This window comes from Scatophagus argus, chromosome 17 (genome assembly GCF_020382885.2).
Source record: "Scatophagus argus isolate fScaArg1 chromosome 17, fScaArg1.pri, whole genome shotgun sequence".
In the NCBI taxonomy this organism is placed as follows: domain Eukaryota; kingdom Metazoa; phylum Chordata; class Actinopteri; family Scatophagidae; genus Scatophagus; species Scatophagus argus.
This window is the reverse complement of record NC_058509.1, coordinates 14,726,665-14,740,836: the sequence shown is the minus strand read 5'-3', so window position 1 is coordinate 14,740,836 and position 14,172 is coordinate 14,726,665. Positions and strand designations below refer to the sequence as shown.

The window sequence follows — 14,172 nt, the reverse complement described above, 5'->3', positions numbered from 1 at the left end:
AGATGCGCAGTGCAGTCCAAGGCACAACTTTGTCAGTGTTTCACTAAATTACTGTTGATATTTGTGAGTAAACCCTTAATTTTCATATATTATTCTTCCATGATTTAGTTATTATAAGAAAAATCATTAAAAAATTTGTAGTTAAAGAAAAAGTAGTTGTTTAGTAAGGTGTACTGATTAGGTGCAACTAAACTGAAAAGAGATATCTGCAGCCAGGTTATTGCAGAGAACTGCCAAATGATATCAGTAGGCAACCCTACAATTACTGATGTCCCTCCAGATGTTTTTGTCAGCACTGAATGAGAGGAAAAAAAAAAAACATGCAGGGAAATTACACACAGACTGATCTGCAGAACAACAAAGGCGAGAGTGTGAAGTAGACTGCTGTATGGGTTACAGATGGATGGTGGCCAGCCTGAGAGAAGAAAAGAGAAGGTGGTAAGTAGAAGGGAGAAGGAGTTGGGTAGATGTGTTGTGCATCAGTGAGGTGAGAAATTGCAAGAGCTGCACAGATGGCGTGCTCTGCACCTCCATCAACCCTCCCCTCGATCACTCTTCTTTGTGCCGGCACCAATGCCACATGACATGACCTACAGAATGCCCCCCCCCCTTCATGTTAACATTTATCATTGCTAATCCTTTACATTCTGCTATAAACATCTGCATGCACTGTGACCTTAGTATGGATTGAAAAAACTGGGTTTGAGTAGTGACAAAAACAGTGCAGCCACAACTCAAAATTCAAAAGAAAATCCTAGAAAAATTATTACAGTTAAGGCTACTTGCTTTTTGTTCTGAATAATTTTCACAGATAATATTAACTGTTTTTCACCCATCCTAATTTCCTTTTGTCAAGATGAAGACAGCTCGTAACATGAAGAAAATATACACAATGATGATATTTGCTTTTAATTGGATTTTCATTTTTCATGTTTTCAACTGTCACCCTAACAAACAGTCTAAACCCCTTATTTTGTCCTCTGTCTATTGTATTTACATTGCGTTGTGCAATTACAGTTTTCGTTTATTTGTTATTTTTTTAATTGGAGAAACAGCGCCCCTCTGGTCGTTTTTGGTAAATGTCTATCAGCTTGTTTGGCAAAATACGATAGTAAGCTAAGTAAGGAATAATCTACTTGAGGAAGTCATCACAACCAGTGAAACCAGGTGTAACCGGTCCTTGATTAGCCTCTGAACTTACTAAGACAGTTGGAAATGTGAAAGGAACTTAGCATCTTTTTTGCCAGTGAAACCATGGAAGGACCTAGCAACGTCAATCCAGTGAAACCTTCCGGTGAGTTAGCCAGCAAGTTTTAGTATTGCTGATAATGTTAGCTATCGCATCCTGGGATCTGCAGAGCTAACGTTACACTGGACTTGTACCCAGGTAAAAAAAGATGACGAAGTCTGGAAACAAGTGGAGAAAAGAGATGGACACTTGCGGTGCAAGACCTGAATTGCAGTGGAAAATCATACAGTGATTACTGAACATTTTGCCACCATGAAGGACGATGGTTGTCTTCAAATACTGGTAAGTGAAGCTAACATGCGCTCCCTCTTGTGGGTTTCCTGGCCCGCTGTGGCTCCTTATGCATACCGAGATACCGTGCTCATGTGGTACTTTGTATTGAGTAAAACCTAATGTACCTTGCCTGTTGTAATAGCTTGGTCTTTGCATGCTAGCCACACTTAAACTCAGCACCACGGAGAGGGGCTGGCGAACTAATTCGCTAGATTTACATGAAGTTGTTGTCAAGTCACCTTGCGTGGTGTGTCATTGTTGTAGCTTGTGCAGAGGTGGTGTTGTTGCTTGTTGGATGTTTTTGAGTCGTGCTTTGGGTGTAAGTTGTAGTCACATGATGAAGAGTAGCAGTAGTGGTCTCATCATCCCCGCTTTAAATTGACATACAGAAAAAAAAACCTTATTGCGCAAACCACTATGATTTAGTAACATTTATACACATAGTGAAATAACTGCCGTATCTGTCATACAGTATAGAAATGAGATAACTCATTGGGTATGAGTTGTACTGTACTGTACTGTATGAGCATTGTTAAGTCACATGAGGAAGAATAGTGTTCATAGGTGCTATTTTAGTATCTAGTATAGATAGGAGGGATTTGTCAGCCAGATATGTACTATTAGTAGTACTAGTATATTTGATACACTGCATGAACTGCCATACTTTGATGTCAGCTTGCAGCCTACAATGCCTTGCATAAGTTCCTTATTTGACAGCGGTACACCTTGGAATGCAATTTGATTTTATTTTTATATTCACCATTTGATTACCACAACGTGCACAGTGCTTTGAAGATAAACAAACAATAATAACGACAAAAAAAAAGCAGACACATGTTGGATGAGTTTCTCAGTAATTGCCGATGAAAAGCACTGCTGTAGCATGATGCTGCCGTCACCATGTTTCGGTGTTGAGATGGTGTGCGCAGGGCGATGTGCAGTGTTTTGATTTGAGTACGTTCTTCCATGTGTGCTCTGCCCTCAGGGCTTTCTTTCAGCAATGGCTTCCTTCTCATTACTCTTCCATAAAGGCCAGATTTGTGGAGTCCACGACTAATAGTCTTTATGTGGTGAGATTCTCCTTCTTTTCCATCTCCTTCAGAGTAATGGCGTCTTTGCTTGTTGCTCTGATTATGCCTGCCTGGCCTGTCATTTTAGTTGGACCCTAGATTATGTTCTCTCTGTAGATTTGCTGTTGTGCCATATTCTTTCCATTTTTTTCATGGTGGATGTAATGGTAGCTAATGTTATGAGGAATATAGAAAAAGGGAATCACTGAATGAATTGCATGGTGCAAAATGCATAGTGATGAGAATGAACAATATCATGAGCTATTTCTTATGGTTTGTCAACAACTCAAGGAACCCTTAAATGATTCTGTTTCCCATGTTATACTGGTGATAAAATCCATACAGGTTTAACAAAAAGCAATCAAAAAAAAAAAAAAAGCTACAAAAAACTCCCTCGTCATGCCGCCTGTCCAAACGATCATGCAGCCAATAACAGTAGGCAGTATCTACTACAATGCGGAGGAAGGTATAGATTACCCAACCTCACTTTCCCTCCTCTCTTTCTTCACACTTCCTTTCTCCCCAGGAGAAGAACAGATGCGTAGGCAGCACTAAAGCAGCAGCTGATTGTGTTTGTGATGTTTATCGCTCCCCTAGCTGCTGAAGATTTACAGTAAATATCTCTTTTATTGCTCGCACAGGGCCCTACATTTACACTAGTGCACCGATTCTCTTCCCACATACCTCTGGCCACCCACAGTTGACACGAGGCCCGTAACCACAGCTTGTATCTAATGCCACATGCAGCCCTGGCTTTAAACGAGGCCTTATGTTATATTATTAATTGCAGAATCTCACAATGACTCATTGTAAATGTACCCAGCTACAGTTGTGACAATGTTGCAATTGTACCGGTTGTTCCATGAAACACTGTTCCCAAGAGCTCCGTTACAGCTGCTTTCTTTTTGAAGTTTGAACAAATGCATGTGTAGCTTGCCCCAGAGATTCATGGGTGCTCATGAATGTGGACTGCAAACGGCCAGCTACAAGGCCTAATGCTTGCAGTGTTAACAAAAGAGAAAAATAATTTGCATATCAGCCCCATGACTTACATCTGTTCCAAAAGGTAATTGATTCTTTCTTGACCCATGCAACTTTATTAACAGAACCTTTTTGAAAGTTACCAAGGACTTTGCACAGTTGAACCTGGATTAAAGAATTTTAGGACTCGGACAAATAAAATCAGACAATTATAAAATAGTACCCACATGAAATGAAGTAAAATACCCAACAATAAACATAAGGGTACCAACATCAATAATAACGGATAGGACATGAGTGGTAGAATTTAATAAAAGGCTTTTTTGAAAGAATAAGTTTTGAGAAGAGAATTTAGCAAAGTTACTGATTCTTAAGTCTCGGGTCTCAGGCAGGGCTTCCAGAGCTGAGGAGCCCCTTACTGAAAAACCATTTAATCTTTAGCGAGCACTTAGCTAACAGAATCCTGCTGGAGGATCGATGACCGCACTCTAGCTCATAGCTAGGAGCAGCAGTTGAGCAATATAACTGGAAGGTTAGATTATTCTTCATAGTGACTGTTGGATGGAGGATGATATTGCAGAACAAAAGGAGACCATTGCCTTAGTTGTTACCAGCATTCATCCCACTCCATAAATAATGTCTTTAAAATCCTGTTGTCTGTATTTAGGGTAGGAATGAACTTGTATTGCAATTTTCACGTATAAAATCCGATGGAAAAAGTTATGAAAGATGCAGTATATAAGAGTGTTCAGTCCTGGTCTGGTGTACTGAGAGGCTGCTGAGCCCAGTAGCATTGCCCACTCATCCAGCTCCAGTCATGGTGCCCGTTTCTAAACACGTCCCTGCCAGCATTTTGCGCTGAGCTCCTCTGTCCTGGGCCTGAAAAACTCCCCCTTTCAGTGTTGACAATAATGTGACACCAAAACACCCCCTGTGCTCTGCACTTCTAGTCTTCACCACTAGCTGCATGGCTAACTGAGCTATTTTTTTATTCTTTACTAAGCCCTGAGTGTTTATGTTCTAACTGTGTGAGCAAATATTTATATTTTTTATTTTTTATTCTATTCTATTCTATTCTATTTTTTTTTTTACTTTTATCTTTTATCTTATTATTTGTGTATATTTGTACATGTCAATTGTATTTTTGCACAGTCGTTAAAAGGAGTGTTGTTTTTTTCATTTCACTGTGGATGCACATCCACATGTGACAAATAAAGAATTCTGATTCTGAAAAAAAAAAAAAAATGCAGTTACTGAACTATCATATTGTTTAAACCATTTCAGTACAGTGCATTTAGCAACATCTGTAGAATGTAATACACATTTGCCAATGTACCAGCTATGGAAATACAGTATCTTACAATGCTATCTGGTAGAAAAAGGAGCCACTGAGGATTATGTGGTGAAATCAAGGCGCTCATCTTCCTCTTGGCATCAGTTCAAGATAGATTTCTTTTCGTGGATCACCCATGTTTTCATTTCATGCTTGTGGCCATGCTCCCACTTCATCACTACCCCCTCAACCAGTCGGCTGTCGTACCTGGCGAAGCACAGGGGGATGAGTTGGGCTGTGGTGGTGGTGGGGGTGTTCACATAAAGGTGAATGATACGGAAACTATCTGTGCCAAGTGGAAGAGAAATGGTAGGATTTGTTGATGGAGAAAAGGATGTAAGGTGATGGAGGTGTGATGGAGGGATGAAGTGATAAAAGAATGTAAGTTGGACGAAGGGGGATGTGATGGAATGGCGGCCTCCTGGAGTCCAGGTCAACTACTGAACTCTAAAAGCACCCATTTGATCATGTCATGTCAAGGATGTGAGTAGAGCGAGAGAAGGAGGGAAGGAGAGCTGGGGAGAAAGATGGCACAACAGCCAGAAAAAATGCTCATCGTTTGGCACCGGATTGAGTGATCTGTTTCAGGAACTGGTGAGCACATAAGTGCGTGTGTGTGTGTGTGTGTGAGAGTGAGTGTGTGAGTGTGTGTATGTTTGTTACCTCCATTTCATGCACTGTCTCGCGCCCATAACTCCTTATGGGTAGGTGGTGTATTGCTAAGCCCACGGATTTGACGGACGGCGCATCAGTGAGCCGCATCGATCTGGGAGGTTCGGTGGAGGGGGCTGGGGGCTGGGGGGGGGTGGGGTTTGGAGTTTGGTTGTCACAGACAGGGAGATGGAGGATGGTATCAGGCATGCAATCTCACAGCCAGGGACCCCAGCGAGGAGGGGTAGGTCGGGGCCATCCATCTCTCTGCATTACCCTCGGCCACAAGGACATTAAGCCAGAGGGATAAGGGTCTGTCTGGGGGTGTTTAGAGCTACGCCTGGTTATCTCTCTGTGGGGACCACAAGGCTAGAAGCCAGTGTTACACCCAGGCAGATGGGCAGTTTCACTGCTTTGAAGTCTGTCAAAGTATAGGAGGCGAGGGGGCCTGAATGCATGGTTACAAGGCCTTTACAGGCTTTTCTCAGTTTCTCTTTCTTTTCCCCACCTTTACATCCAAACAATTCAGTGGTATATAAGATTAATGTAGAAAGAGAGGATAACAAGTCATTCAGCTATGGAGCCATTGCCCTGTGAATGACAACACATATTTTATCAAAAAGATTTTAGAGAGGAAAAGGAGTGTTGCTCTTTTTAAATTCACATATCAGTGCCCCACATTCTCCACAGGCTGATTGCTATTTGATGAGAAAGCAAAGACAATCTAGTCAAAAGCTGGAGTTCTTGGCAGAACAGGGAGCGGGGGAAAAAATACAGTATAATGAAGAAAGAAGCTGAGAAGTTTAAAAAATTTAGACACAGTCTGCAGTGACACATTTAATCATAAAGAAGTCTTTTAGTTCGTGCTTCTGACAGGATTATGCTTTCCAGTGCTAATTTTCGTTTCACTTCCACGGAACAGTCAAGTGCTCTAATTTAAGGTCATGCAACACCAAGCATAAAAAGTAAAAATAAATAATTGTCTTAAAGTCCCAGCCTTGAGTTGTAGCTGGCCGTTTGCCCAGATTGAAATATAACTTACTCTAAAGTTAAGTAAGAGTAGAGTTTTAAATTAAAAGTCACATGAGCAGGTTTGACTTTGAGGTCTGTCTGTGGGGAACGGCTTAAAACTAACGAGTCCCTCAAATACTTCAGCTGACAACAGAAGAGCTGGATGAATATTCAACTTAATGGACTTACAGTAGGGACAACTGCTGATTCATATAGGCTTCAACATTTTGTTCACAATGAAGATTCTTACTGCATGTAGCAGGAAAGTTATGACTTCTATCATACAAGTCCCAAGTGCAGTTTCAAACTATAAAACTGCTGCCGACGTGCAGCTTTTTCCAGACTGTGCAGACAAATGAGTAAGCGAGGAAGACCACATGGTGTCCCTGTCGCTATTGAGTCTGAGGCCAGTCTGGTGTGATAAGAGAGAGATAAAAGGAGAGCTGATGGGGCCTTGAGGACCATCTAAATGAGACGGGGATACAAGTGTGATTTGCACAGTGTTTTTCACTCTGAAAGGCTGTCTGGCGGTCCTCTCTGCCTGGCTGGACACTCCCCTGGTGCCATTGTGTGAGACTCATCCGATCAATATTTCATGCTATCAGGCTCAGTCATTACTGATTAGAGGACATACACACACACACACACATACAGCTACCTGTAACCCAATCCACAGACGTATCAGGGAGAAAGGCAGAAATATGAGTATTTAATAACAGTTTTCTGAGTATCAAAAGCCAACTAGCTCATTCGTTATTGACCCTGTGAAGTTTAGATATTTAACATAAGATATAATGTAGATCTAATGATGTACATGGTCTACCAGTGTTTTTCACAAAATAACTCAAAGAAATAATATAACTAAGATTTGTTTGATTTTTTTTTTCCTCAGCATCACATTACATCACAATGGTTTGTTGAGTTATAGCACTTTGCTGTACTTGATAATTAAACATGAATCATTCTGCCAATCAACAACTATTTCTACAATGGGAAAAAGGTATTACTAAATACAGGCAAAATAGACGCAGATTCATTTTAATTTGCATGTTGCTGTTTGTCAGACAGACTCTAAAACATCACTGTGATAAACCTCTCAATACAACTGCTTATTGAGTTTGCTGGGACATGCATAATAAGCAACAGATGCTGAGTCTGTGTTAATTGTGATTATAAAATTAATAATAGGACAGAGGCAACAGATGACTCTTTTTTTATTTAGCTAACAAAAACAAAGCAAACATCAGGATCAGTCCAGCATCATGTGGTTTGGTTGGGTTGTTGTTGAGATGTTGTCAAGTTTCAGCAACCTGAATTTCTTTTAAAGGCCCAGCTGGTGACAGATGTGTTGAGGAGGCCATCAGGGAAATGTCGGCTTCCTTTTTATTACTCTGCTTCTCTGTAGGTTTGTATGCATTCCAAAGAGTTTTTTTTTCCCCTCCACAAATTCAAAGTGGAGTTATTTGACATGACTTGGTGCTGAACTTTCATTTTGTCGGTTGCTTCTACAGCGACACAGGGGCTCACGCAGCAGTTTAAAAAATACTTGTTTTATGGTTTGGTCACATCTTACCTATCAATGGTGGATTACGTTATTTTCACCGTATCACCCACACCCAATGAGGACGACAGCCTCTCTGCTGAGTCTGCCTGATACACAAGCAAGCACTCAGACAAATGCACACTTACTTCACATTCATTCATACACACGAGATACACGCACACACTGTGAGACTGAGTGGAACAGTGGCCCATCCATTCCTTTTTCATGGTGAATTCCACTGGCTGTGAAGGGACTGTGTGTGTGTGTGTGTGTTCATGGTGGGAAGTACTTTATGTGCAGTTTTTTTTTTTGTTTGTTTTGTTATGTTTTTTTTGTCCTTGTAGCAAGCTTGTGTGTGTGCCTGCTGGGTGTATTTACTTACCTCACAGTGTCTCAGTATGCATATGTACACACAGCTGCCTCCGTAACACAGCTTGGGTCTGTGTGATCCAAAGGCAGTTTCAGAGCTTTGATTTCATAGAAACACAAGGGGATACTGGGCAGTCAGGAGACCCCAGCAAAGCCAACACCAGACCGCCTTGGTAGGTAGATATGTTGTTTGGATAGAGCTGAGGCCACTGTTGAAATCACCAAACACAGTCCTTAAAACTGTGTGCGTGCATATTCATGCTCAAGTTCTACTGTTTGCCCTCACAGAATCAAGGATATCTGCCATGTCAATAAGAATTTGAGCAGCCAAGTTTTTAATGGGAATGTAATCTTCTGCCTATTTGTTCATTCTTTTTGCACTCAATATTTAGCTTGCCTGCTGTGATTCAGTAAGGAGAGGAGCAAAGGATGAAGAAGAATGTTGTATTTGATCACCTGAAGGACAGTTTATTAGTAGGAAAGAGGTAATGCAATAAGGAAGGAGAAAAGTAAGGAAAAAGGGATGGAGGAAAGAGGATGAAGGAGGTAACGATACAATGGAGATGAGCAAAAGGAGGGAAAAAAAACTCACACAGTTCACAGTTCTTCAGTGCCTCTCTTGACATTGTATTTCATCCTATTCCAGACCTTCCACCCTTACCTTTTCATTAATGCTTTTATCATGGCATTGCATCCCTCTCTTTCAAGCACTTCTATGACACTCAGACACACACACACACTCACAACCAGAAGCAATGATCCTTTCCTTGGCCTCTGCGAGACCAAAGACCTCACTGCTAGGAGATAACGAGTTCCCCTAGAAGAGCGCGCGAGACAGGGTTGAAGTGAGATACACAGAGATGAGGCCACTGATAGGGGGGAGAGAAATAACACTCAACAGTGCATGACTCCCCAGTGTTCCTGTGACTAATAATGTTGTCCTTAAGGGGATAGTCCTCCTTTAGTTTGTCTTTCTCCCTCCCTCTCAAGGATACACCCAGCTCTCTCTCTCGCTCTCTCTCTCTCTCTCTGTGTGTGTGTGTGTGTGTGTGTGTGTGTGTGTGTCATTTTTGCACTCCTATTTAACTCCTGTTTCTACTCACTGAAATAATAGTAATAATTTCCAGATTACTTTGAGAAACTTGGACTCACTTGCTTTGGGGAACACTGTGTTTGGAGAAAAGAGATTCGGTATTCAGAAAAATTGTTTTGCGATACTGTATTGATTCTCAAAAACACTGCTCAATTGTAATTAAAGGTTTACATGCAGGGCAGCATGGTGGTGCAGTGGTTGGCACTGTGGCCTCATAGCAAGAGGGTTTCAGGTTCGAATCCTGGTCTGGGCTGCACACAGCCTGACTATTGCCTCGCAGAAAGCACTGAAATTGCCATAAGCGAATCAGCAGGATCATATGTGTCCCACCCTTTTTCAGATCCAGCACCATAGCAAGCCACCAGCTAAAACAAAAACAAGACCTTCTCAAGCTACAAAAACACAGGTTGATCACCAACAGTGTCACAAGGGGGAATGATAGATTTTCAGAAGGATAACCAGCCATCTCTGCAGCACTCTTTTCACTAGAGGTCAAGAAAGAGTGAAAAGGATATCGTCACACTGAGCGAGATTGACATCATGCCGAGGAAGTGCTCAAGGCACTTAAGCCAAGGAAGGAGGCCACCTTAGTAATGTCAGAGGAGAGCATACTCGTTCTGCTCGAGATTGCACCACTTCATGCCAAGCTTGTCATGGGCACAGAAGAAAGCCTGGATGACACACAGAAGGTGACGGACATCAAAGCTGCTATAACACTAGATCTGGGATAGAGATATGCTAATGAGAGGAAGACACTGTGCTTGGCATCAGCTCTTGATCCTTGATGTTTAGAAAGTAGAAAGAAAAAGTAGAAAGTGACATATTTTGTCATTGGAGGGAACTCACTCCAACGAAATTCATGCTCTGCATTTAACCCACCCAAGTGACGTGCACACACACAACAAACCCGGGGCAGTGGGCGACCGTGTGCAGCGCCCGGGGAGCAGTGGGGGTTAGGTACCTTGCTCAAGGGTACCTCAGCCATGGACACTGGTACGGGGAATCAAACCAGCGACCCACCGGTTACGAGTCCGATACCCTAACCGCTGATCCACGACTGCCCCGATGTTTAAGGATTTTCCCTTTCTCTCTGAAGCCGAGGCCAATGAGACCTACTCCAGAATTCTTGATGTTGTGGTGGTTGCCTTAAAGAAGCAACATTTAGTGAGTTAAATATAATTAAATAAACACATTTGGCTTTTTTTTTTCATTGTATACCGGATTATGAATAAATAAAGATGACTAAGATTCTGGTGACGATATAGTTTTAATAGTTGGCCTTTTACACACTGATCAGCCGCAACATTAAAACCACCTGCTTGATATATTGTAGGTCCCCCTTATGCTGCCAGAACAGCTCTGACCTGTCAGGGCAGTAGACACAGGACCTCTGAGAGTATTTTGTGGTCACCAGCATCAGAATGTTGAGAGAATGCTGTGCATTGAGGGTGGGAGGTTGGATTCAGCTTATTCTGGTACATCCCACAGATACTCGAGCAGGTTGGGATCTGGGGAGTCTGCAGGCTTTTGTTGTGATTCTTGAGACATTCCTTGGCTATTTTCAAAATGTGACGGGGTGCATTGTCCAGCTGGAGGGAGGCTGCTGCTGCTGACATGAAAAGCCGCTGCCACGAGGGGAGTTGTGTTTGGTCTGCAATGTTTGGGTGGGTGGTGTGTGTCAAAGGACATTCACATGATTTCCAGAACATTGCATTGTAAACATATGATTAATGTTATTCATTCCACCTCAGTCAGAGGTGTTAATGTTGTGGCTGATTGTTGTTTGTGTTGTATGTTGTGTGGTGTTTTTCAGCTGAAAGAAGAGGTAGACAGTCTGGTGTTCAGACTTTGTGAAAAAGGATGAGAGGATATACTTTGCTATGTTTGAATTTATGTTGGGTATTACAGTGTTCGAGCATGAGTCTGAGTGGAATGGATAAATTTGTTGTCCATTTCCCAACATAAAGCATGCAGTCAAGATGCACATAAGTGAGAAATTTGTTTTAGCATTTTTACCACAGTTTTTCTCTGCAAGGTGCTACACATTTAAGGATTCAGGGTTGTTTATTTGTCCTTGTGCGACACAAGATTGCACAACGAAATGAAAGTTTGTAGTCTGTAATCCCCTTCATGCTACACACACAGTACCTATAAACAGATGTTTCAATTTAGAATAAAATAGGATCAAATCTAACAAAATATGCAGGTATTTATATAAACACATACACCAGTCTTTCCTCTCATCTCAGCACCGTCCTGATGAATGGTCAAAAGGTGTTGTGGGTAGTGACTGTCACAAAAGGTCCACTGGTCTCAAATGTCCTCTCCAATGCAAATGAGTGAATTGGTCTCATAAGTAATACATAAGATACTCAAAGAAAACTGCGTTGTGTACATCTGTCTTGTTGGTTTTCAATCATTGTGAGATTCTAGTGCAAGTGAAGACATTCATGCTTTGACTTGGATCCCAGCCTGATGAAGAATCTGTGGGATTGACCGGAATAAGCTGAATCCACCCTCCCACCTTCAGTGTACAGGACCCAAAGGATTCAACATTCTGATGCCGGTGAGCACAAAATACCCCCAGAGGTCCTGTGTATCTTCCCCAGACAGGTCATGGTTAAATTCATCTGTCGCTTTGTTTATAGTGTGTTTTGTCTCTTTTTTTTTTTTTTTTTTTTTTTTACACTCCAAATAGGAGTGTCGGGAGGTGGAGAGATCTGTAACAATAACCATACAAAATATACTTTATTCCTTCTTATTTCATCTGTACCTTATATTTTTACCGGTTGGTGACAGAATAACTACACACTGAGAGATAAGGTTTATATCCTCTGTCCCTCTGGGAAGCCACGGTGAGTGCAATCACCGCAGCTCGGTCAGCTGTCCGAGTTGACGATGACACCTCAGACACCCACTGATTTTGCAGTATATACACGCAGATGACAATATTGATAACTTCAGATTTTATAACATGTTGTCAGAATTAAAACAAACTTTTTATGAGCCATAGACCTCTGCAGAGGAAATACAGCTTTACAGAGCACAGTTTCATAGTGATATAGTATATAGCTGGCACTGTGATGTATCATTTGCTGTGGTTGTGATTGATAAATGTTACTAGTATGCTCGCTAAAAAGACAGTTTTTCAGTTGTCTCGTATACTATCTTATGACTTGTTATATTGATCAACAAATAGCACGTTTACAAGGCTGGTCTGTTCTTAATCCTGCTATTGTTTATCTCCCGTGTCCTGCAAACATTTCTCTGAGAGAATGGGGGGGTTAAGGTAAACTTTACAGCTTGAGTTGTATTAGATTCCATCAGATTTTATAGTTGTACCTAATAAGAGTTTCCACTGAGCAAATGTGTAGGAGTGTAGTGCAAAATGGAAGACAACACTTTTATGGTGCTGTTTTTGGCTGAGAAGCTATTTCTGGCACCAAAGAATTCCAGCTCCGGTCTGGTCAAAAGTGTCTCCCGCTTTACAAATACTCTTTCAACAGATTTTGGTCACAACTGTTTATTGTCTCATTCGGTCAGTTCAGTGTGAAGTGAGTCATTTTGGAAATTGCTGCTCTGTGACGTATATTGTTTGGATGCTGAAAGATGTGATTAATTGTTGGCTCACCTGCTGCCGTTCCCGGCTGGATTTGCACTCAGTTGGAGTTCTGATTCTTCTGTTTATAGAACACACAGTACATTTCTCCAGACAGACTCTTCTGCTTGTTTGTGGTTAAGGAATTAGTTCTTAAATTGTTGGACTATTTTTTCCATGCAGTTTTCTCTGCCACAAATAAAAGTAAAAGTAAATGCATGGGAAACCCTGACAGAAATTCTTATGGTACTGCTTTACATAATTGTGTAAATTTGGATACATTAGAGCTTAAGTTGTGTTTAATGTAGAAATGTTAATACCTTATCAAACGTTCTTTATTATTCATGAAGGGTCAATGAAAAGGTATCATTTTTTCTCTAACTACTTGGCATAAAATATATTGGTTGTTCAGGATCGAGACATGCTTAGCGATGTTATGCATGTACCATGTTCCATTTGCATGTGGAGATCTGACAACGTGAAGAGGAGCTTATCAATACTGGATTCTCCAACTAATGAAAAATGTAATCAGCCAAATTTATTTGAATATATTTGTTTTTGCCCAGGTCATTGGCAATTACTGGACCATGTATATATTTTTAATATAATTGAAATTAAGGACACTTATGTACAACCCCAGTATATTTTAGTATTTGGAAAATGAAGGCATGCTCCGCACTGTGGTATTTCTTGTGTTAACCAAGACTTCTTGTTTTAAGGAGGAATTTTCTGTGTAAACAAAAAAAGGGAAATTACATGTGAGTAGAAAGTACACACTTTTTTTTGCTACTTAAAGCATACTGTTATGTTTTAGTTAGAGCACAAGTGTTTTCAATCTTAAATTACTGTGCGGAAAAGCAGAGCGTGGTCTGAAGAGACTTTTCTCCTGAAGAGAATGTATGAATGTGAGAGATCCACAGTGGAGTATGGCTTGTACAGCCCGTTACGTTAACAGGTGTATCATCCTCTTTTAGGAAGAACAATGGTCGACATCTGGTTTT

General features: G+C 41.2%; 1 protein-coding gene across 6 annotated transcripts in view; it reads left to right on the top strand.

Annotated features, from left to right (window-relative positions):
• Window positions 1-1,066: 1,066 nt before the first annotated feature.
• col9a2 (procollagen, type IX, alpha 2) overlaps window positions 1,067-14,172 on the top strand; it is a 125,770-nt gene continuing 112,664 nt past the window's right edge. For 4 of the 6 annotated variants that reach the window (XM_046416772.1, XM_046416770.1, XM_046416769.1 and 1 more), the window contains exon 1: window positions 1,307-1,531. In XM_046416772.1, the coding sequence (XP_046272728.1) occupies window positions 1,502-1,531 (30 nt within the window). In that variant the 5' untranslated portion in view covers window positions 1,307-1,501. The other 2 variants (XM_046416773.1, XM_046416771.1) reach the window with 2 other exon arrangements.